The sequence below is a fragment of the Ursus maritimus genome, unplaced genomic scaffold (genome assembly GCF_017311325.1).
Source record: "Ursus maritimus isolate PB19 unplaced genomic scaffold, ASM1731132v1 scaffold_34, whole genome shotgun sequence".
Lineage (NCBI taxonomy): Eukaryota > Metazoa > Chordata > Mammalia > Carnivora > Ursidae > Ursus > Ursus maritimus.
This window is the reverse complement of record NW_024426008.1, coordinates 17,419,420-17,443,098: the sequence shown is the minus strand read 5'-3', so window position 1 is coordinate 17,443,098 and position 23,679 is coordinate 17,419,420. Positions and strand designations below refer to the sequence as shown.

General features: G+C 44.5%; 1 protein-coding gene across 4 annotated transcripts in view; it reads left to right on the top strand.

Annotated features, from left to right (window-relative positions):
- MAMDC2 (MAM domain containing 2) overlaps positions 1–23,679 on the top strand; it is a 278,192-nt gene that overhangs the window by 214,316 nt on the left and 40,197 nt on the right. For all 4 annotated transcript variants that reach the window (XR_005831848.1, XM_040620254.1, XM_040620253.1 and 1 more), the window contains 4 exons: positions 1,285–1,541; positions 5,194–5,287; positions 11,217–11,360; positions 14,083–14,348. Coding sequence is in view for 3 of the 4 variants with exons in the window: in XM_040620254.1 (XP_040476188.1) it covers positions 1,285–1,541; positions 5,194–5,287; positions 11,217–11,360; positions 14,083–14,348 (761 nt within the window). In the remaining variant the exon portion in view is untranslated. The remainder of the gene's footprint in view (positions 1–1,284; positions 1,542–5,193; positions 5,288–11,216; positions 11,361–14,082; positions 14,349–23,679) is intronic.

Here is a 23,679-nt window from a genome sequence, read left to right as displayed (position 1 = left end):
TCCACCTCTCCCCTCTGCCACTTTGAGGTGAGGACCTTTCTGAGATGGTATCTGTGCTTTGAATAACCATGTGCTGTGCGAGACCCAAAGCAAGTGTCCGGTCTAGGCAGGTATATATTCTTCCTAATACCCTCACTGCTAGTGTGCTGAGGATACGAGGACTTGCTATTCATCAGGCACCATGCAATAAAACAAAGATATTAAGCTGTAATTGTTCTGAACTTATAAAGAGAAAGGTCTTTCTATCGAAGCTACAATGCATAGCACCCCTCCCTCACTGCAGCTTAAATTGCTAATAATGACAACTACCCTTTACACAAAACAGACCATGGGGAAGGCGTGGTACCAGAATCATTAATGACATTCCTTTAGTTCACTGTAATTGCATTCGGCAGTTACAACGTGCCAAGGCCAAGCTAAGCACATCACATACATAAATCTCATGTAATGCTCAAACAAGCCCTGGGAGGGAAGTATTTGGTTTTCCCTGTAGAGATTAGGACATTGAAGCCCAGAGATACACAGTAACTTGCTTGAGGTCCCAGCAGGACTTGACCTCAGGCCTCTTCAATGCCAAATCCAGGCTGCCCCCATTCTGCCTCCTGGTTCCTCTCTTTCACCAAAATGCCTCTAACGGAGGTTGGCCTCTGGGCCCAGAGCCCACCCAGGCCTTGCCAAGGGTGGTTTCCCAAGTCCGACCTCCTGAATCCCAACCCTGGCCACATGTTCTGTTAAAGAGGTGAAACTTGTCATCTAGTTTGAAGTCAAAAATGTTAGTTCTGCTCAAAAAAGACTCGCTGCCGTTTTGTGTATGTTGTAAAGAGTACAGGAAGGTAGGTCCCTCTGTGCCCCTCTAGGAGCAGATGGTACGCTTGGTATGTTCTTAGAAATCTTGTGACTCACAGAAGGCTTGGGAGAAGGGGGGCCTCCTGGGGTCGTGTTCTGTTTCTTTCCACAGCTGTGTTCAGCTTGTGAAAATTCCAGCCCTTGGCAGCTGACGCATCTACCTTTGTAAGCGTGTGTTCTGCTTCAACCAAAAGTGAGGCAGAGAGAAAGGACGGATCTTGGCTTTAGCTTAGCAGAGCACCTTGACCTCCTCATGCTCCCCTTCCAGTCCCACCACCCGTCCCCCCCTTGGCCAAACGTCTTGCGGCCGTAACTCCGCCACGTCCTTGCAACCCCTCCCCATGGATTGTGTTGAAGTCAATGCCAGCATCGCGCTGTGTCACCTGCAAACTCCCCCAGCCTGTCTTACGCCGCGTGTCATGTCTGTGTGATTTTCAGGCCACTACATGTACGTGGACTCGGTGTACGTGAAGCACTTCCAGGAGGTGGCGCAGCTCATCTCCCCGATGACCACGGCCCCCATGTCTGGCTGCCTGTCGTTTTATTACCAACTCCAGCAGGGGAATGACAATAGCTTCTCGCTCTATACTCGGGATGCGGCCGGCCTTTACGAGGAAATCTGGAAGATGGACCAGCCAGGGAATGCTGCCTGGAATCTGGCTGAGGTGGAGTTCAGCGCGCCGTACCCCATGGAGGTGGGTATGGAGGCAGGTGCGCCCTTGCTGGACCGCTGTGCGCGCTCGCCTGCGGATCAGGAGAAGCCAGGCCAACTTGTGTGCCCATATTCATCTTCCCTTTTCCTCCCTGGGCCCCCTCCGGTTCTCCCTCTTCCTCTCTTTTCCCTGTGTCTTCCTGCTTTCTACCAAGACTATTTTCCCTAAGGACAAATAGGAAAAAGCCAGTCCATCAACGACATTTCTTGGGCACACGTCCCCTCTGAACCTCGCACTGTGGTCATGGTGAGTTCAAAAGAGATGAACGCCCTCTAGCGTGAAACCCACTCTTGGACTTCCACTCCTGGGACCGGGGATGAACCTTTCCCTTACTTGAGGGAAGAGTCTTTCTAGAGAAAGAGAGGAGAAGAAGAAGAAGGGGAAAAAAAAAAAGCCAACTTATTTTCTTCTTTCCTCCTTTACAGTATAAATAATGTCCTGAAAATTAGAAAGATTTATGATTGTGGCCCCAGTTTGAAACAAGGCTGGGTGCTTTAGGTTTAAAACTTTTTATAATTACTTGAGTGATATATTTCCAGTGCAGAAGAATTAGAAAATCCAGAAAAGCAAAACAAACTCACACCACGCAGGCTGAGGCTACGAGGATGAGAACACTAACATTTTGGTGTTCATCATTGCTGGCCTTTTTTCTAAGCGCATATATTAATACATGTCTCTATTTATGTGTGTATTCCAGTACTTACAACAATCCAAAGTAGATAAAATCATCCCCACATTGCAGATAAGGAAGGAGAATGAAGAGAGCCCAAGCAGTTTGATATTTTTTTATCTAGGTCACACAGCTGTTGAGTGCCAGGCACTTAGGAAAGTCCTGGGCTCAAATCTGACCTAGAGCTGAAGGCAGAGGCCCAGCTCTGTCTGAGGACCCCAGAGGACCCCTAGAATGAGTGGGTGCAACATTGTGGTTGCAGACTTGGAGCTATACATAGAGTCTTAGTTACCACAGGTTTGTTCATACCCCCTACTTTTTGCTTTGCGCTCTTTGTAATATCTCCCCTGGTTCCCTTTAAAGTGCAAAAGAGGTGGATTCTTCTCTGCATGGTTTTGGGGGCTGTCATCTGCTCACCTGATGTGGAGCTGCAGAGCGTGTTGGGATTGGATTGGTTGGTGACACGTTCTGTCTACTGAAGACAGGCCTGCCATTCCCCTTTCCCCCTTCAGATCCCCTCCTGGCCCCCGCCCCAGCTCCAGAGAGAGCACAATGCCTTTTGCAGGACGGCCTTGGTCTGCTCTTGCAGCCCAGTGGAAAATTTTCTGAGTTGGGGTTATAAGGAGAAAAAGAAACGCATATACTGTTTCAGAAATTTTTCCTTCTATTAAAGTCAAATGAGTCACACACACAGTGACGACAGTCTCTTTGCAAACTCCTTCCATCTGACCATAAACTCCTTGGGCAACATTTGTATGAGTGAGGCTTTGCTGACTTTTCTTTTACGTCAGTGCTTGAAAAGTCACAATTCTGGACACTACTGCGCCTCAGTGTGTATCCTTTTGGTTCCCATGTGCGTGCTTTTGCTCCAGCAATCTGCCTCCCAATGCTGCCACTGGAAATTGCCAGCCGCGGGAACTCTGCAGAACTCAGTGAATTTAGTGTCACCATATTCTCCAATGAATTTAAGAAAGGAAAACATCTGAGACCTCATTTTCCGAACAAGAGGGAACAATATGCTGACACGTGGGCTGTGATTTACCAATTCTGATCAGAAGCAGTCTCACCCCACCTGCGCAGAAGATCAAGCTCTGTCAGTCACTCGATCCGTGAGCACCCTGCCCATGAAATGCTGCGGACCCGCGCCATGTTTGTGGACTCCGTTGCCCCTTCTCACTGGTTCACGTCTGTCCCCTTTGTTCTCGGCCTCCCCTCTCACCTTTGCCAGCAAAAAACTTCCGGGGCTCCTCTTAGATTTTGCAGAATCCAAGTGTCTGTAGGACCATGGATGTTAAGCTGAGCTGGGCCCTCTCATCCACACTCTTTCTTTCAAAACTGGAGACACTAAGACCTGGAGGAGAGAAGGAACCTGCATGAGCTAATTAGTGGCTAAGTAGGCCCACACCTGAATAAGGGTTCAAGAGGGGGTCAACCTGGAGAAATCCGCATGAATTTAGTACAGAGCTCAGGATTCACCTGACTCCATGCTAGGGGCCTTATATACCTCATCTCATTTAATCTCCTCAGTAGTCCTACCAGGTAGGGGTTACTCTGCCTGTTTTACAAATAACAAAGGCAAAGCCCTAAGAAGGTTAGCAATGTATTCAAGGTCACCTAGCTAGTGACAGAAATGGGATTTGAACCCTAGTCCACTTGCCTCCAAGACACTTTTCTCTTTAGAGGAGGTTTGAAAACTAGAAGTCTACGGGTCAGATCTAGCCCACAGCGATGTGCCTGGCTGCTAGAGCGGGGGGTTGTTTGTTCTTTGTTTTTCCATGTTCGTTTTAGTGTTTGAATACATCGCCAACACTGAAAGATCCAAAGATTTCCATTACAAATCTAGAGACCCAGGTCTTCTTGAGAACTTGGTAGATACAGACACTTCGGGCCTGAACTCCTGCATGTCAGCAGTTGGGCCCCTTTAGACCAGGCTCGGTTCCCCATTTCAGGACCGTCTGCATCGTGTCCTGCTGCGTCACACCAAGCTCCTGTCATGCACTCACATCATCTGTCTGGCCTGAGTTTCAACCCCTGCCAACACTGCATCTTCTCGTGTTGCCTCACCAATGGGCTGCACACTGGGCCGGTTTTTCCGCCGTGCTCCCCACTGTGTGCAGTGCACACACCACTCCCCATCCCCCTGGGCACAGGCAGAAGGTAGTCGATTGACCTCCGAGTAGAAGCTGGTGGCCGAGAAGGGAGAAACACCAAAGGGTTGAACTCATTAACAACCTCATGTTCTTTCTGCCCATTGGGATGCGCCTGGATATGCTGAAATGCTGACATCCATACGTAGAATTTGGGGCCCGATTTTGCCTTAGCAGACAGGTCATCATCTTTGATTCTGCGTCTTTGTCCAGAACCCTCACAGAGAATTTCATGTGTGAAAAGGGGAAAGGTCCCTGCAGGGTCTTAGTTCTCTGGGAAGGGCAGTTGGAGAGCCTGGCCTGCTTTCGGCCAGGAGCCTGTTGTTTCTTTAACTGAAGGTCACCACGCAAATTGTCGAGTCTGTGGTTCTGTCAGAGAGTGATATATACTCAAGTGAGGGGAAGAATCCACCAAGAAAATACAACTTGGGGCTTAGTATTCCCTCCTCCTTAAAGAAACTGTAGATCGAGTCGCGAGCTGCCCTGGATTTAGGAACGTGATTTCTCACGGGTACTTATAACTTGCCATGACCTGGCTTGACTACCACATCATTGTAAATCATAGTTGAGAGAGGTCCCTGGATGACTCAGTCTGTTGAGGTCCGACTCTTGGTTTCTGCTCAGGTCATGGTTTCAGGGTCATGAGATCGAGCCCTGTGTTGGGCTCCACACTCAGCATGGAGTCTGCTTAGGATTCTCTCTCCCTCTGCCCCCCCCCAATGAATAAATGAATCTTTTTTAAAAAATCCATAAATCATAGTTACGAGTTCTGAAGCCTAAAACACGTAAACCTGTAACAATCCATCTTCCTCGGCAGGTTATTTTTGAAGTTGCTTTCAATGGTCCCAAAGGAGGATATGTTGCCCTGGATGACATTTCTTTCTCTCCTGTTCACTGCCAGAATCAGACAGGTAAGCATTCTCTTTTCCTTTTCGGTAGATGCCTGGGGTCAGGACTTGATTTAATTCTTTCTAATTTTCTCGCCTCTCCTGTTATGTCCTCCTTTACAAACTTATTTAATCAAATAGTCATTTTTCAGCTACATTACCCTTTTTTCCCCCTCACAGAGTGAATTTAATTCTTCTGACACCACTGGCCAGTGGTCACGTGTTAAGGAGCTTCGGCCGTCCCTACCTACTAGGTCATGAACATTAAAGAATCCAAAGACATTCCCTCCCCATCTTTCTCTTTAAAGGACATCTTAGATCCATATACAGGTGGCTGAGTAGGTGGGAAAAAACTCTCAAACTCTACTGAGTAGAATTTTAAAAACTCTTTCTAATTTTATGTACCTAAGACCTATAAATGTCTCCATGTTTAAAGATGTTAATATTTGGTATACATCATCTCTCTGACAGTTTATGATATTTATATCATGGACTTAATTTATTTTCTCTTTCTAAGTAAATCCTCAAATTCTTTTATCATGGCCAATTTTGTAATTTCCATAAACTTGGTGTTTGGAAAAGAGAGGAAATTCTTACTTTTTGGGAAAATACGTCAGCAAATCAATTCAAAGGAAATTAGAAAACAGATGTTCCAGGGGCACCTGGGTGACTCAGTCAGTTAAGCCTCTGCCTTCAGCTCAGGTCATGATGTCAGGGTCCTGGGATCGAGCCCGACGTCAAGCTCCCTGCTCAGCGGGGAGCCTGCTTCTCCCTCTCCCCACCACCCCTTCCGGCTCGTGCTATCTCTCGCTGTCTCCCTCTCTCTCAAATAAATAAATAAAATCTTAAAAAAAAAGATATGAGAAGACAACAAATGTTCTAGAATAAGAAGGATGACACTATATTCATGATAACCCAGATAAATACAATTGACCTTACCTTTTAGTGTATTTTTTGGGGGGAGGCCGCAGGGAAACAGTGGCTGTCCCATCTTATTAATGAGCCCTCATTCTGAGTTTCAGAGCATGGGAAGTACATTTTTGAACTTGGCCTTTATAGCCTGACTTTCACTTAAGATAGAATTGGTGTCTAATTTCATATGGCTTCAGATGTATTCTACAAGCAAGGGGACTGAGAAAGATAATATTTTCTACTTGAGCTAAAGTGTTACCCCCAAAATAGAAACACTCTAATGTGCTAAAACCAAATATTATTTTTTACTAGTTCTAATTTTAAAAAAGGAAAAAAAGTTAGTGAAACAGAACCAGACTTCATATTTACATATCTTCACTAAAATGATTTAATTCAAATTGTAACCCTAAGATTAAAAGAGTCTCTAAACTGGACAGAACACAGAAACCAACATTGTTTTGCTTCTCTAAATCTGACTGTTCCCTAATCTCATCAGCTAATATTTCAGTGATGTTAATAGTAGTTTCATAACCTCTTTATCATTATTTTTGGAAAGTTTCTCCTCTTTGTCACCGGGCATCTACATTGAACTTTTCTATTTCCAAGTTATACATACCGGAGAAGAGGTGTTTATTCAGTACCTGCACGGGGTAGAAGGTGTGAAGAGGCCGGTGGGAGGTCATAGTATCCGCCAATCCACCTTATAGTAATGTGTGGAAACACTCTCCCTTTTAAAAAGATACAGAATCGATGTGAGCGCTTTCCCACTGACTGGTGAAAAGGAAAGAAAGATTCCAGCAAAATAAGGACTATTTGTTAAAAGGGCCCGTGGCTCCTCGGTCTGCAAAATTCAGCCCACATTCAGACAGACCCTTCCTCTGCAGGGACCACCACCAATTCCCATTTTCACATAATTAGGTTAGCCAACGCTCCATACTGGTCTTCACAACTTCCCAGCCTGGCAACTTGGCTTTAAAATGGTTTGCTTGCGTGATCTTAGCGTAACGCTCCCGAGCCAGGACTTTGGATTCACATCCCTACTCTGTCACTTACGAACTGTGTGACCTTGGCGTGTTAATTAACCTCTCTGAGATTCTGTTTCCACATAGATGGGACAAGGTTAGAAGAATCTGTTCCGCACAGTTGGGAAGATGATGAGTCAATGTCCGCGAAGGCCTTAGCAGAGTATGGCACGCAGGAAATGCTTGGCCGCGAGGCTTCATGTTATTTATGTAACTTTCAAAATATGCCTGTCCCTTCCCTGGGGACCAGAGGGTCCAACTGAAACTGAAGAGAACCTGCAAAGGCACCCACCTTGGTGAATGGTGAGCAGGGGCCTGCTTGATGCCTGGCCTTCAGCAGCTGTGGGCCAGATTCTGAGTCTTAGACGCTGAGCCCTCCCTTTTTCATACTTCATCTCACATTTCACAAATAGTTTATGCCCTTCTGTTTCATAACAGGTGCCAACATTTTTTTCCTTATCTTGGTTAGCTCCAGACTTGTTGTCTCTGCTTTTCCCAGCTGGATCTAGCATTTTCTTCCCTCATCTCCCCAAGTAGGCCGAGACAGGAATTATTTCAACATAAGAAGCGTCTCGTTCCCACCATCTGGTTGGGCTTAGAGTTAACCCAGTCTCCCAACCCTGGGACGCATCATAGAGTCACAGGTGTTAAACACCGGTGTCGTGTCACTCCCCAAGTATTCCCCCAGGATGCTGCCAGAGGACAGTGAGACCTCCCCACTGCCCCTACTTGAGTTAGGGCACTTCCATTTCCAAGCCTCTTCCACCCACGACCTCCCCGGCCACCACCACTTTTGGCCCAGTGCCTAGATCATGGGAATAAGCTCTCCTTTTAGGCTGTACATTCTTGAATGGCTGAGACCGATGAGACCCTGGCTTACTGTCCAACGCTAAACATCGAGCTCCCACTGCTTTGCCATCCTCATGACCAATCTCCTCTCGGGGTCTGGGTCCAGCCCACCCCCAAGTTAGGGCCTGGAAGCGTCCTGACACTCGTGGACGCATGGATATACCCCTCAAAGGATGCCTGCCTGGGCCGAAATCCCAGTTATGCCCGTTCCCTAACCACACACTGCCCATCTTATGTCTGATTGGAAACCTGGCTCTGGTTGTTGCCTTGGTTACAGCTATAGTTGCTTTAGCTCAGACCTCAAGCATCTCCACGGCCTGGTCAGCGGCCCAGCCCCTGCTCCAGCAAGATTGCTCCGTCTGGCGCCAGGTCCCACTCACTCTGTCTCCACACCAGCTTTGAGCAGTCTCAGCCTGCTTTCGGGCTGGCTCGTGCTAAAATAAAACCCCTGTGCCAGTTTAGCAGCCTGCAGAGCACGCTGCACCCAGCTCTCTGGGGCGCTGCCCGGCCGAGGATCGGAAAGGCTGCGGATGAGTGTTTAGATCGCTCAGGCTGGTGCTGAGTCCGTCTCCATGAACTTCAGGATGAGAAAGGCTGCCAACAAGTCTTCTCAAACAGCAGCACCCTCCACCTGATTAGAGTATCTTCAAAGCCTCTCCTTTCTAAAAAGTTCAAATGTCAGAAAGCAAGTAATTAACTACATCTTACATTGTGATGCTTTTTGGTACTTTGTTCAAAGGGCCTTTCTTCCCTTTTTTTTTGATCAGCTGATGTTCAAGGGCTTCCAGCTGCCTCTGATTCCTCCCTGTGCTTCAGACAGGTCATTCAGCTGTCATGGCCGCTCAGCCCAGATGCTCTGAAACGAGCCTTCAGCAAAGGCTTTCCATCCACCTCCGATCTCTGGCGAGCTCATTTTGGGTCACAAACAGGCCCTCTGGCCCCGTCTTCAGGAATCAGACGCTGTTTCAAAGCAGAAGCAGCACTCTGGGTGAAAAAGAGTTAGGCTTTCAGTGATGCTTTTGAGATTTTCTTTTTTATCAGACCTTCTCAGGACCCCAGACAAATCCATTTCAATGACTAGGTATTTAGCAAAGGACTCTAATCGCATTCTCAGAAACATCTTTTTTGCGTGACTCAGTTTGTCACCATGGAGAGAACTGAGCCATGCTTCCTTGTAGCTCTTAATACCACCTCTTGCCTCTCCTGCATGCCTCATAAATGGGTTATGGTTGTCTTGTGGCCACCCAGGGGTATATTCCTTGGGATATATCCCTTATGAGTGATTTCACTGGCCTGCCATTCTCTTTGTGCATGGCTTTTGGGAGCCAGGCGGCCATTTGTAGATTGTAGGTTTTCATCTGCCTGTTCATTACCAGGTAGCAGAAGGGTAACTAAGACTAAAGACCAGTATGGGGTTTCCTCTGGTCCCAAATCTGCATAGGGGGTCTGGTGTCAGAGGAGCCTTGTCTGTATGATAGCATACTCATTTTTCAGAGACTTTATCTTCATGGCTTAAAGATACTCCCTGGTGCTCCCAGAGCCAGGCACAGTGATGTGTGGGTGGACCTTAGAGCATTGAGAATGCTCATTTCCTTTTCTCCTCCGGTTTGTCAGGGTGCTCACTTTGCACACTTTCGAGGCCCCATCACCTGAGGTACAAGCAGTTATACAGGAACATTTTTTTCCTATTCTTTTTTTTTTTTTAATGTGCTATTGATCCCTTTTTTTAATTTCGTGTTTTTAAAACTTTATTTTTGTATCATTTTCAACTCAGACAGAATTTGTGAGAGTACTATCAAGAACTCTCATAGACTCTTCACCCAGATGTACACATTATTAACATTTTGCCACATTTGCCATATGTAAGAGTGAGTTGCAGGCATTATGCCCCTTTACCCCTAAATACCCCAGTGCGATTTTCTAAAACCAAGCACATTTTCCACATGCTATCAGATAATTATAAAGTTCAGGAAATTTGGCACTGATATATTATCAACTAACCCACGGCCCAAATGCTAATTTCTCCAGTTGTCCCAGTACTGTCTTTTGTAGCTCTTTGTTTTCTTGGACCAAGATTGAATCTCAGGTTCTTTATAGCATTTGGTTGTCATGCCTCTTTCATCCGCTTTAATCTGGGCCACCTCCTCAGCCGACTTGACTGTTTTCTTGCTTTGGAAATTGAGGAATTGAGAGTATAGTGAGTTTTTGTCCATAAACAGCTACCTGTTTCATCAGGCCACTGCTCCCAGAACTCAAATGTTTCTCTGGAGGTGATTTCCCAATTATTCAAAACAGCGCCCTCTTTCTCTGGCCCTAAAAGCTTAGACCAGTGTATGTCAGCATGCGGAACGGATCACAGTTGGCTATATCGAATGTGTCCCAAACAGTGGCAGTCACATCCCCTCTGGACTCAGACAATCTGAACAGTGAGATTTACAATCACTTGTTGCTGTACCAAGTTATTCTCAAAAGAGTGGAAATCTTCTATGTTCCGGTCCCTCCAGGCAATCTGGAATGAGGTGGTATTTATAGACCAGGGTAAATGATACCAGAACTCAGCAAAAGCCAAAATAATAGCAGTATGGGTGATGAAATTGGTGTGACTTTTTGAACAGCGTGATTTATACTGAGCAATGATTTTCTTCAAGCAGATCAGCTCCTACTACTAATGTCAATTATAAGTAAACAGCGGCTATGCTGGTGACACAGAGATTGATCAACAAAGGAACATTATTTCTGGAAAATATTATTTCTAAAATACCTATCTTAGAGAAAAATTAAGAATTCCTTAAAATCTTTACCTTTTTCTTTCTCTTTAATTTTCTATGAATGAGTTTTGAATTGTGAAGAAGTATGTGAATAATTGCTCCCAGTCTTTACATTATGAAAGGAAATTTCTTTTGAAGTCTGATACTTCTTTATTTTTTATAGAGAATATTAACAGAGCTCCTTCCCTCCGTCCCTTAAGGGAAGAAAAGAACAATTTTCCTGTCATGCTGAGATGTTAGTTTGATGCTAACCTGTCAGCATGCCATTAGGGTAAAAATATTTTGTTGTGTTTTATTTATTCAGTCTCCCTGGCACAAATGTGTACGTATTTGTCAACCAGTTGACGTAGTCCTTTGAGACCCTTGGGTCTGGCTCTTTAACTTTGGTTCTCCTTTGTTCAGAGCTTCCTTTCAGTGCCATGGAAGCCAGCTGCAATTTTGAGGAAGATCTCTGCAACTTTTATCAAGATAAAGAAGGTCCAGGCTGGACCCGGGTGAAAGTAAAACCAAACATGTATCGGGCCGGAGACCACACATCAGGCATCGGTAAATCAGGAGTCTGCATGTGGGGACGCTGGGGGTGGGGGTAGTGTTCATGCTCCGTCTGCCATCCTTCCTCCACAGCAATCAAGATGGCCACTTAAAAAAAAAGGCAACTGTAAAGAAGCAAAAATGATCAGTAATCTTGTGTTTGGCCATTTTTTTAAAAAATTGACATTTAAGTTGCTATGTTAGCATGACTGTCTGCCAGTACTTTAAACAGCCAAACCTTTGGAAATTATCTTGCTCTTCCCTTTAGATAGAGAAGTGCCTTTAAAAAGCTATTAGATTCCAATTACATAAAACATCCAGAAAAGGCAAATTCATAGAGACAGAAAGCCGATTCTTGGTGGCCAGGGGCTGGGGAGTTACTGTTTAATGGTTATAGAGTTTTCTTTTGGGGTGATTAAAATATTTTGGAGCTGGGTAGTGGTGGTGGTTGCCCAGCATTGTGAATGTACTAAATACCACTGAATTGTATACTTTAAAGTGGTAAAAATGGTAAATTTTATGTTATGTGTATTCTACTCAATGAAAAATATTTTGTGAGGCAATAAAAGCTATTGGAAGATGTTGGGGGGGGCACTTGATGGTTATGTCCACAGGGAGCTGTAAGAAACCAGTTTGAGCTCCCTTGTATAAGGATTACCTACCTAATCACTTTGATGGCATCCCCTGCAAAGCCCACTCCCATAGAGACTGCTGCAAAGAGCTTGTTTTCAAGGGTTAGTGTCTAAGTCATTTATTCAATGGCTATTTATACACTGGTCACCGGGGTGTGCTTACTATACACTGAGGAAACTTATGTTTCAGAGCACCTTACTTGCCCAGGTCCTGCGAAGGGCCTTGAAAGGGGCTCTTACAATTTTATACTTGTAGTCATGAATTCTTTTCTTAGAGGTGGCTTAACTTGTAGAAATACAGGCACTACAAAAACCTATAGTCATTGGCCAGACTAAGTCCTGGGGGATACACTAGTGAAGAAATCGGGTCCTGCTCTCACTGGCTAGCAGTCATTTCAATGGGCAAGAGAAATGTCAGACAAATATATACACAAATGAACTTATAATTATACATTGTGGTACCTGCTATGGAAGAAATGAAGAGTGGGCTCTGAGAGAGAATAGGGGAGAGAACCTGGGAAGGCTTTTCTGAGGGGAGAGAGTATTAGCTGGGAGAGTGTGAGGAATCCAGGCAGAGGGAACAGCATCTGTGAAGGCCTTGAGTACGGAAAGAGCTGGACAGCCCAAGCAATGGGAAGGTTAGTGTGGCTGCACCATGGGCAGGAGAGTGGAGGAATACGGAGTTAGGACATATATTGTGGGTGTGGCAGGCCAGAGTGAGCATTTGGGATTGTTTTTTATGAAAGAAATGAGACACCATGAAAGGTTTTAAGTAAAAGAAGAGAAGAATTAAATTTGGGTTTCAAAAATGTTGTTCTGGCTGTGTATGGTCACCCACATTAGTCTGCTCAGGTGGCCGAAACAGAGTACCACAGACTGGGTGACCTGAACAGCAGAAACGTATTTTTGCACAGTTTTGGAGGCTGAAAGCCCAAGATCGAGATACTGTCAGGGTTGGTTTCTGGTGAGATCTCTCCTTCTGCCTTGTAGATAGATGGCACCTTCTCATGAGTCCTCATGGCCTTCACTCTATGTGTACCAGTGAAGAGAAAGAGAGATCTCAGGTGTCTCTTCCTCTTCTTATGAGGACATCAGGTCTATGGGATTAAGGCCCCCCACCCTTATAACCTCATTTAATTACCTCCTTACAGCCCCAATCTCCAAATAAAGTTGCATTGGGAATTAGGGTCTCAACCAGTGGATTTGGGGGGAACACGACTCAGTCCATGTAAAATAACCCAAGAACTCTTGGCCAGATGAATTAAATCATTGGGTAAAACCAAACTAAACACAAAGACTGAGGCGATCACGGGAACATTGATGGGGGAGGAGCAGAAAAAGGAAAGAAGAGTAGGTACTATTTTTTTCTTTTCTACCCAGGCTTTCTAGGATACATGGATTGGTTTTGAGTTTACTGTGGGGGTAGTAGAGGAGCAGATGGGAGGGAAGGTTCTTGACCTTATGTTTCTTTTTTCTTATTTAAAAGAAATAATTGTTCTTCCTTGGACCCTTTTCTTGCACAGAGAGGGTACTTGAGAGATCTTTTCTGGTCGGATGGCAGACTGAAACAAAATAGATTCGGGGGACGACACAATTCAATCCATAACAATACTCACGTGAAATAATCAAAACTCCAAGGACTGCCAGACCAGCCCATGCTCTATCTCGGCTGGTCGCTGCAGAGATAAGAAGGAAGAATCTGCTCTGGGCCTAACGTTCACCAAGATCCAGTATTAAGTACTCAATCTGTGTCACCTGATTGACCCAGGCAGCTGGAGCCCCAAGATGATTTCATCCCTTTTATTTCATGAGAAACACATATCCTAACTGATGACTGGCATCTGAGCGTATGCAGATGGGAATCTACACTGGTTTATGACGTTTACTTAGAACTGGAGAAGTTTTATTGGTAATAGAGTCACAGGATATGTTCTGTCACTTAAGCCGCAGATATTACAAAATGCGTTCTATCATTTAAAGCCTATAGAAATAGTCTCTGTTGGCAAATCCCACTACTTTTAACCAAATTTTCCCACTTGACCGTCTGGGCTAGATGATTTAAGTTTGTCATTGCTGATAGCCTGGATGTTTTGTCCTGTTCGCAGGGTACTACTTGCTGGCCAACACAAAGTTTACATCTCAGCCTGGCTACATTGGAAGGCTCTACGGTCCCTCCCTGCCTGGAAACTTGCAGTATTGTCTACGTTTTTATTATGCCATCTATGGGTTTTTAAAAATGAGTGACACCCTGGCAGTTTATATCTTTGAAGAGAACCATGTAGTTCAAGAGAAAATTTGGTCCGTGCTGGAGTCTCCAAGGGGTGTTTGGATGCAAGCTGAAATCACCTTCAAGAAGCCCATGCCTACCAAGGTACAGTAGAGCCAGTGCAACACTTTGACCCTTTGTTCATCTTCGGTTTCTGGGCTGGGTTAGCGAATTGCTGTTTAATTATTTTCAGCTGGAGTTGTGTTATTTTTCTTCTGACAGCCCCACCGCTACATTCCGCCTGAGCCATGCACAAATTATATTATCTCCAGGTTGTTTTCAGTTTTCTGTGTCTCAGAATCATGGCCACCTAGAGTGTTTGCTTGTTTATTTCTTAGATTCCCTGAGAATAGACCAAAGACGGAGAATGCATGAATAGTCAAGTTCAACAGCTAAACTTTAATTTGGAGCCCCAATTATCTCTCTCTCTCTCTCTCAGTCTGTCACACAAAGACGCATGGGCCCACACACACATAGGAATACTAATTACTTTACTATAATTTGTAATACTAAATTACTTTAAGGGAGTGACATCGGTGAGCCTGGTTTTACATTGAGGCTTCAAGGTCAACAGCTTGTGTTAACAAGGTAGAGAAGCTCAGTAAAAAATGAGAGCCAAGCCAGATGGAGAGAATTTATGTAAGGGTACCATCAACAGCTGATTTTGACAGCAAGGAGAATACAAAGAGATCTTTACTGCAAGGGGAATATAAAAGAAAACTATAATCTCCCAAATTTAACAACTCCTAAACTTAAGGAAGTTTTACAGTAGTAATAAATTCTGTCAACTACAACCCAGATATGAAACCAGTATGGGAAAATCCATTTTGTTTCAGCCCATCATTCAACCAGAAAATGTCTTTCAAGTATTTGCTCTGAGCAAGAATGGGCTCAAAAAAGGGTAAGAAAGGTCCGTTTTTTCAAACAGATGACTCATACAATGGGAGCTCAAAAAATACTGTTGAATGAATGGATCGATCATTCGATCATGTTTATTAACCAGGAATTACCTTGAGTCCGGGCTCCCTAGGGGAAGATACGAACCTGGAAGAGTAGTAAGTAGAACCTTCTTTACAAACGTTAATGGCTTGAGCTTCTCTTAGTTATAACCATCCAGACAGAACATAACTTCATCCATCTATAATTTTCTGCTAGAGAAATTTGGCACACCATTCCCATCATAATGATGCTTGGTTACTTTTAGTTCATTGGAATACCCACCAGGGCCTGATTAAATTTGCACAGTGATTCATCAAAGATCTTCGAAAATCTTTACAAAGTTCTTTTCCATTGCTAGGCAAGAAGAAATTGTGATTGTAATGACATGGCAGCCTCCATGACTTACTGACTTCTTTTTGTTTTTTAAGATTTATTTATTTATTTTAGAGAGCATGAGTGGAGGTAGGGGCAGAGGGAGAGGGAGAGGGAGTGAAGAGAATCTCAAGCAGTCTCCCCGCTGAGCTGCTGAATATGGAGCCCAATGGGGGATCAATCTCACGACCCTGAGATCATGACCTGAGCTGAAATCAAAAGTCAGATGCTCAACCGACTGAGCCACCCAGATGCCCCTGTGACTTACTGACTTCTAAAAAGGGTTGAGCATGGGTACAGCTCATACTATTGTTATGCTAATTAAACAGGTAGTGTTATTGCTGGTCTCCCCTTCTTAACTCCGGTATACTTTGATCATGTGACTGAAGTGAGCTACTTGGTTCACCCCCTGGGTAATAGAGGAAGCTAATTGGTGTTTCTGCTACCAAGTTCCTACTCCTTCCTAGTCTAGACTCATGCTCTTTAATCTTATTGCCTAGCCAATTCCAAACCTTTCCTGAGTGCCATGCTCTTTAATCTTATTGCCTAGCCAATTCCAAACCTTTCCTGAGTGAGCCTATCTTTCCATAAATGTCATCTGACCTTTGCAGTGTCATTGAATTTCCTCTTTGATCTGTTAGTCCTGGAGGTATCCAAGCCTCTCTGCACATCATAGGGATCCCAGAGGCTTAAATTGTTTCCCCATTACCAATTATTTAACTCTGGCAAGTAGTTATGGTAATACACACACACACACACACACACACACACACACACACGTACCAGATTCACACAATCAGGGATGTACCAGAAAGCAAGGAAATTTTTGTTATACCCTATTTTGCTAATGTTTTTTAAAAGATGGGGGGATATAATAAGCATTTAATCATTTGGCTTTCATTTATTTATTCATTCATCTATTCATTCCTTTATTCAACCAGAATTTATTAGATACATGCTCAGTGCAGCAGATATAAAGATGAATGAGGCTCAGACCCTGCCCTTGAGGAAGAGATCACAGATGATAGAAGATTAAGCTACAGATATGTAAGCAACTAACAACAGTACACTCTCACAGTCTCACAGAAGGGTCACATAGAAAAGAATAGCGTAGTTCTACTAATTGGACACATAAAAGATAATGATACGTAGAGGCCCAGCTGGGCTGCTGTGTGGACAGTTAGTTTCAGGCCGTCTGGATTCTAATTCCTGCTCATGCCCCCATCCACCCCACTTCACCCTGTCCCCCCATATCCTCTACTCACACACACGCTTCTTTAGAATGGATGCCTGCTCTTACCTGACACCCACACATGGGAGCAAGCCCCGCAGCCAACGGGAATGCCCTGGACACTTGCCCTTTCCCTTTCTGGCTGGCGTCCAGCCCCTCCCAGCAGCTGCTCAGTTCCCTCCCGACCACGTGAGGAAAAATGGCTCTGGACCCAGTGGGGGCAGGGAAGTTCTTTCAGCCTTGGAAGGAACTAGTCAAGGATCTGGCCCCAAGGCCCTTGAGGAGAAGGTACAGTTCAACACCAGAAGACTCGGGACACATGTCCGAAGGTGGCCCGTGGTTTTTGGCAGCACTCTGCTAAACAGAACGAGCTCCTCAGAGCATGAGGGAGCCATCTGACGGCCGCAACAGGGACATGCATTAAGGCCTGAAACTATAGTTTACTTACTTATGTAACATATGCGGGTGGAAATAACGTGCAAACGGTGTTTCAGGGAAGGGATATAATGAAAAGTCAGAGTTGCCCTTACTACTACCTTCCCCCGAATTCAAACTCTAATGGCACTTCTTTTTCTGGTGGTTTTCTTCCTGATTTGAGGATATTTTCTTCTTTAATTTTAAATATCGTATTTCTACCTCCATTTCTTGGTTCATTAACTTAAATAGTGTTCCCTGCTCTGAAAGATGAAGACTTTATGTATACTATTCCTTCTTGTCTCTCTCCTCACAATTTTCAGTTGTATTTTGTTTTTAACTTTTGGTGCTCTTTACAACTAGAATACACTTAGCCATCTATGTTTGGACCCCTCAACTCTAGAAAGTGTCTCTTAACAGCTTAGTATGTAGGATGAATGAATCCTCACCTCTCCATTTCCCTTCATGCCTCCTGCCCCTCCTCTCATCCACATCTCTCAGCCATACAACGGCTTTCACATTGTCACGGCTAATAATATTTATGTTCCTACAGTGGAGCCTTCTGGTTTTGCCAGTGGCTGGATTTCCCAGTGTGGGCCACCTTGACATTTGGAAGAGGACAGTTCTGACTTTGGGGAGGGGTGTCCCTCACAATACTGGGTTTTTCCGATCTGCAACTAATGCAGCCCCAAATTATTTCCACACATTTCCAAATGGCCCCAGAAGTGCCAGTCATCCTTGGATGAGAACCATTGGTCTGTAAGTTGATTCTGAAAATTGAAATGAAATCCTGACCTTACCTGCAGTCCACTCTTACCCTGCTCCCATCTCTGCTCCGCCTGGCAGCCAAATTTTCATGAGCAAACCACCCCCCAAGCCCCCACCCCACCCCGATGTAACCCTTTGGCTTCCTGTTGCTCTTAGGGAAGACTCCCTGTGCTCTGACACCAGCCCCCTCCCCAGCTTTGCCTCCTGCTCTCTCTGTTTGAACCACAGTGCACATTCAATTCCTGGAACTCACTGCTCTCTCCTACCTTGGGTGGTTGCACACCTGTTTCCTCTGCCTAGACTCTTCTTAAATCAACCATGGCTTAAATCTCATTTCCACAGAGAGTGCTTCTCTGGCCCCACTCCGCAGAATAGGTTAGGGCTCCCTGGGCATCCAAAGCCTCTTGTTCATCATCTTGGAGACAACATAACACAGTGATTAGGAGCATAGACATGGGAGTCTCTGTGGTTTCAAATCCTAGTTCCACCCTTTATGGGCTTTGCAATCTTAGGACTTTTTGAAATTGAGGTGTAACTGATATCTAGCGTTGTATTAGTTTCAGGTGTACAGTATAATGATTCAATATTTGTACATATTGTGAAATGATCCCCACGGTTATATCTAGTGTGTCACTGCACAGTGAACAGATTTTTTCCTTATGATGAGAACTTTTAAGACCTACTCTCTTAGCAACTTTTAAATATGCAACACAGTATTGTTACCTGTAGTCACCACGCTGTACCTGACACTCCCAGGACTTCGTAACTCTATGACTGCAAGTTTGTACCCTTTGACCCCTTCCATTCATTTCAGCCACTCTCTGCTCCTCACCTCTGGCAACCACCAGTTTGTTCTCTGTGTCCATGCGCTTGGGTTTCGTTTCTTTTTTAGATTCCACATACAAAGAAGATGGCACGACATGTGCCTTCCTCGTATTTCCCTTAGCATTCATGCCCTCAAGGTCCGCATTGTTACAAATGGCAAGATTTTGTTCTTTTTCATGGCTGAATGATATTGTCTTATTCTTGTAAACCTGTTTCTTCCTTACTTTTCACGTCTGAAACCCCGAACCTAGCAGCTCCTTGGATCACAATGGCTCGCTAACTGCTCTGGGACGACCCTCAGCTTCCTACTTTTGAGCAGCTCTTGTTGACCCTCATCATGATCACCCGGAAAGCTTTTAACGTGCTCACTGTCCATCTCTCTAACTCTAAAAATAGACCCTTCGTGAGGACAGGGACCTTGTCAGTCTTGGTCATCTCTGTATCTACAGCATCTAACACTGCGTCAGATGCAGACTAGATCCCCAGGGACATTTTGTTCGGTCAGTTTAGTTTGGTATCTATGTGGACAGTAAATAAGTAGATGAATAATGAAAAGAACAATGAAAAATGGTTTTTAAAAAATGAACGAGTAGACTTCCTAAGGCTGGTAAGCGGCAGAGTGGGGTTTTACTCATGTCTAGCCAGCCCTGAAGCCTGCCCTTTGGTGCAGATTTTTATTAATTTTTAAAATTATTTTTAGATGTATTTATTTATTTACTGGAGAAAGAGAGAGAGAGATGGGGGGGAGTTAGGGGGATAGGGAGAGAGACAATCCCAAGCAGACTCTACACTGGGCATGGAGTCCAATGCAGGGCTCCATCCACGACCCCAAGATCATGACTTGAGCTAAGAGTAGGATGCCTAACTGAGCGTGCCACCCAGGCACCCCTGGCAGAGGTGTCTTTAGATGCTCGAGGTTTCTACCCAGTCTTGGGGAAGCCTTGCTCTTGAGCAGCTGCAGAAAGTGAGGCTCCCCAGTGTGCCTTGGGGCGTAGGCACCTTCTGTTATCTTATTTAATTCTTCCCGCATTCCTGCAAGGCAAGTGAGGCATTTCCTTTTCGTGTCCTAGCTATCCTAGATGCAGGGTGAAACGGACGCGAGGTCACGTTCTGCCGAAAGTGAATGCCCAAGCTCAGAGCTTACTGCACTGTTGCGGGGAGGAACCTTCTCTGCCTCTGCTTCATGCCCTCACCACCCCCTTCCTAAACCCGGTCAAGTATGAGTAGTCGGGGCCCAGCTCAAAGAGAGTGAATGGCTACGTTTTCATTCCTGTTCCCTGGCTTGAAAGCCTTGTCTTTGAGTTTTGACTACCCCTGGCTTAATCCTGGTCCTAATTCTCACTGGGGCAAGTGTTGGGTAGATATGTTTAAGTCTCTGTGCTGCATATTCAAAATAATGACAACAATGACCCCTTACAGTTGCACTGCTAGTTCGTGTAACCTGCTTTCATGAAGGAGTCGTGTGAGCCCAGAGCTGAGCTGAGTGAGAGGCAGCGTGGGCCTCAAAGAATTCAGAACTCTTAGCCTCTCCCTGCGTGTTTGTCTTCCGTCACTTCTAACACGTACACACTGCCTCACCTGTGCCTTCCCAGATGCCTTCCACTCTGGATGTTTCCTTTTTTTACCCTAGTGGTTCTTACCCCGCATATTTTAAGAGCAATGGGCTGGTTCAATTAATAACTCCCTGCTATTTCCGTAGACAGTCTAATGTTAAATGGAAAGTATAATATACAGCTCTGTTTAAGGAATGGTAGCAATGGCAACAATTTCCCTGAGGCCAGTCTAGCGAAGTAGACGTATGGACGGGTTCTGTCTGATGTTGTCACAGCTGCCCACAACAGGAACTTCCATAGAACACTTTCTGTGTGCCAGGCACCGTGCTAAGCACTCGGTGCACGTTGCTTCATTCGATGCTGTGGTGCCCTAGGAAGGAGGCAGTACAGCCCCACTTAACAGGTGAGGAAAGCTCAGGCAGAAAATGAAGGACGGTGTTCAATGGCACACAGAGCTGGCAGAGCTGAGAGGTAAATCCAGATCTTTTTAAATTCACAGTCCATGATTTTTATATCAGGCCGTTATGTCCCCCAGCCCTCTCCTGGCTGAAGGCATAGTCATCAGGCCAGAAAGAGAACCCAGCCCTAACTCAAGATTTGTAAAAATTTCTAGTGCTTTATCATTAAGGCTCAGTTGTTCTATTTTAGAAATAACTTTGGCTCCTACAAGGGATCAGAATTCTTGGTGGATCACCGCAGACAAAGGAGAGCTGCGAGGTGGAGGGAAATACAACGTAATGAGTAGGAGTTCTCATGAGTGGGTTCTCTGCCACTTACACCTTCATAATTTGGGCTAGTCGTGTGATCTTGCTGAGCCCCATTTTTCTTCATATCTAAAATGTGTATACTAGTAGTAAAGTACTAGCTATGGTGCGATTATGGTGAAGAAATGTGTCAAGTAAAGCCCTTACTGTAGCACCTGGTACACCATCAGCATCTATTAAATTAACTGAACAGAGATAGAAGGAGAGAGAGAGAATGAGTGCCTGAAACTAAAGAATATTTTTTCCAGGTCCTGATCCTCATCAGATTTCATAGGCAACATCTCTTTAGTATGTGGATAATTCTCCTTGATTTTTGCTGTGAAGAATTCTTTAAGCTAAAAATCAGGTCAGAGTTAAATCTTTATTTTAATAGTACTAGGCTTTCTTAATGACACGGCTGCATTTACAATCATGAACAGCCTACAGTAAATTTTTTAATGTCTTAGAAACATTCTGAAAGGCATGAGTCATGAAACAATTTTCTTGATCTGTTTGTCCCCAGCATTACTAAATGGAGGGCAGGTAATCAAGAGTCACCTTGAGGCTTTTATACAAGGGTTGATAATGCAGAGAGGGAACAATTCAATCCCAATTGCTTTTCCTAAAAACCAAATGTCAGGAGAGATTGGAGAGTCATTGTCAGAAATTCCATAAAGATGGAGCACAAACATTAGCCTTTATGTGTTCAAATCCTTAGTTTCAAAATTATGCTTGGTCACTGTAGCATATATATTAGGTCCTACAATATCTTCTGGCCTGAAGCTAGTCTTCTCTTTAACAGAGATCTTCAAGTGGTCTGTTAATTAGAAGCACCGGGAGCAACTCAATATTGTGTTCGTTAAATATTTCTTTTGGAAAAAAATGTTAACTGGCCCATTAATGAGAGAATGAGCAGGCATTCTGTTTCATCCGAGCCCAGCTTAATGATCAGTGTGTTAATGGTCAAGCCTTCTAAGTCTACATCTTTACTCTGGCATAGGACTAAAAAACAAATAAACTTTAAAAGTCATTTATGGATTTGGAGAAAACCCTCCACTGGCCAGTCTGAGAAAAGATAAATACGTTTATTTTTTTAGTAGGCAAGAACCTTATGTCATGCTTCTCAGGATATGTCCCCCGGAGTACATATCTTTTGAATAGTTCCGTTGAAAAAGTGTTCTGTGCTCAAAGTGGGGGGAAATTTTGCGTACTAGATCCCTTCCTTGTACACATGTGAAGATTCACAACGCGCAGTAACGTATTAGAAACTCTTGTAGGTTCTACACTAGAGAATCCTGCTGANCCTCGTGCAAGGTGGCAATTCCTTTGAAGCATTTAACACAGAACCCTTGTCTTATGTAGCCCCTCTAGCATCATACTATTATTATAGCATTTAATGCGCTATATTGAAATTGTCTACTTACCCGCCTATTTACATTAATCAGACTGTAAGCTTCTGGAGAACAGAGAGCCATGTTTCATTTATTTTTTGGTTTCTAATGTGAACACAGTTCTGTAACAGGGTGGGATACTCAACAAATAGTTGGAAAGGGCAACTAAACTGTCAGTGAGTATGGGTTGATGGCAAGGAAGAGCACAAAGGTCCAAGGAAGAGAACAAGATGAACTGTTTCTGCCTTTGGATCATATGCACTATCATCGCTTGTAGCCTAGCACCTGAGCAATTTGTCCTGCAAGGAATATGAATGAACACTTACAGGCAGGAATATCCTGCTGGAGCAGATATAAGGACACACATAGACACATAGATATGAAGTCTGGTTTGAGGCATTTTATGATGATATTTACTAAAACCAAAAGCTGTGACTCTTCTCTTGGAGACAACTTCCCTTCCTTACATGGAGTCATTTTGCTATTCCCAATAACTGATAGGAGGTTTTATGAGGCCTCTTGATTTTCCAGATTCCTTCCATGTCCCCCAATATATCTTCTCCAGCCTCCATTCTGTGTTTGTGGTCAACGAAGCTCTCACTTCCACCCCCAGTCCTGGCTTCTCCCACCTTGGTCCCCTCAATTTCTAGGTGTGCTCAACTACTTTCATCTTCTTCCCCCACCGCCAGGATTCTCAGCAGAGATGGAGAAAATAAGACTGATCTCTGACGTCCCCTCCATGCTTCTGGAAAAGCCTTTTACCCCTCTCCTCTCCTGGTGACTTCCTTTCTCATTCCCCACCCCCAGGTGTTCAGATTCTTCTTCACTTGCAACTTTCCAACTTGACTCTCCATCCCTCCATCTTAGGATATGAGTTCACAGATTCATGTCCCAAAAGGATGAAGGCTTTCAACACAACCCCCTTCAACTCTGTTTCCCTCTGAATCCTCACCTGCCTCTCTCGCATGGTGCATGTGACAGAGGAAGTATTACCCTCACTCTTGGTCAAAACCAACCCGTCCATCTATACGTGTGCTGTCGCCATCCTGCTGCTTCTGGGACCTTATTTCCTAAATTATTCCTCTCTCGTAAATCTTCAGTATCCACAAGTCCTGTATACAATGCCAGGTATGTTGGCCACATAAACGAACAACCAACCTTCCTTTTACCTTTTTACCCATTTAAATTGCCACCCAATCC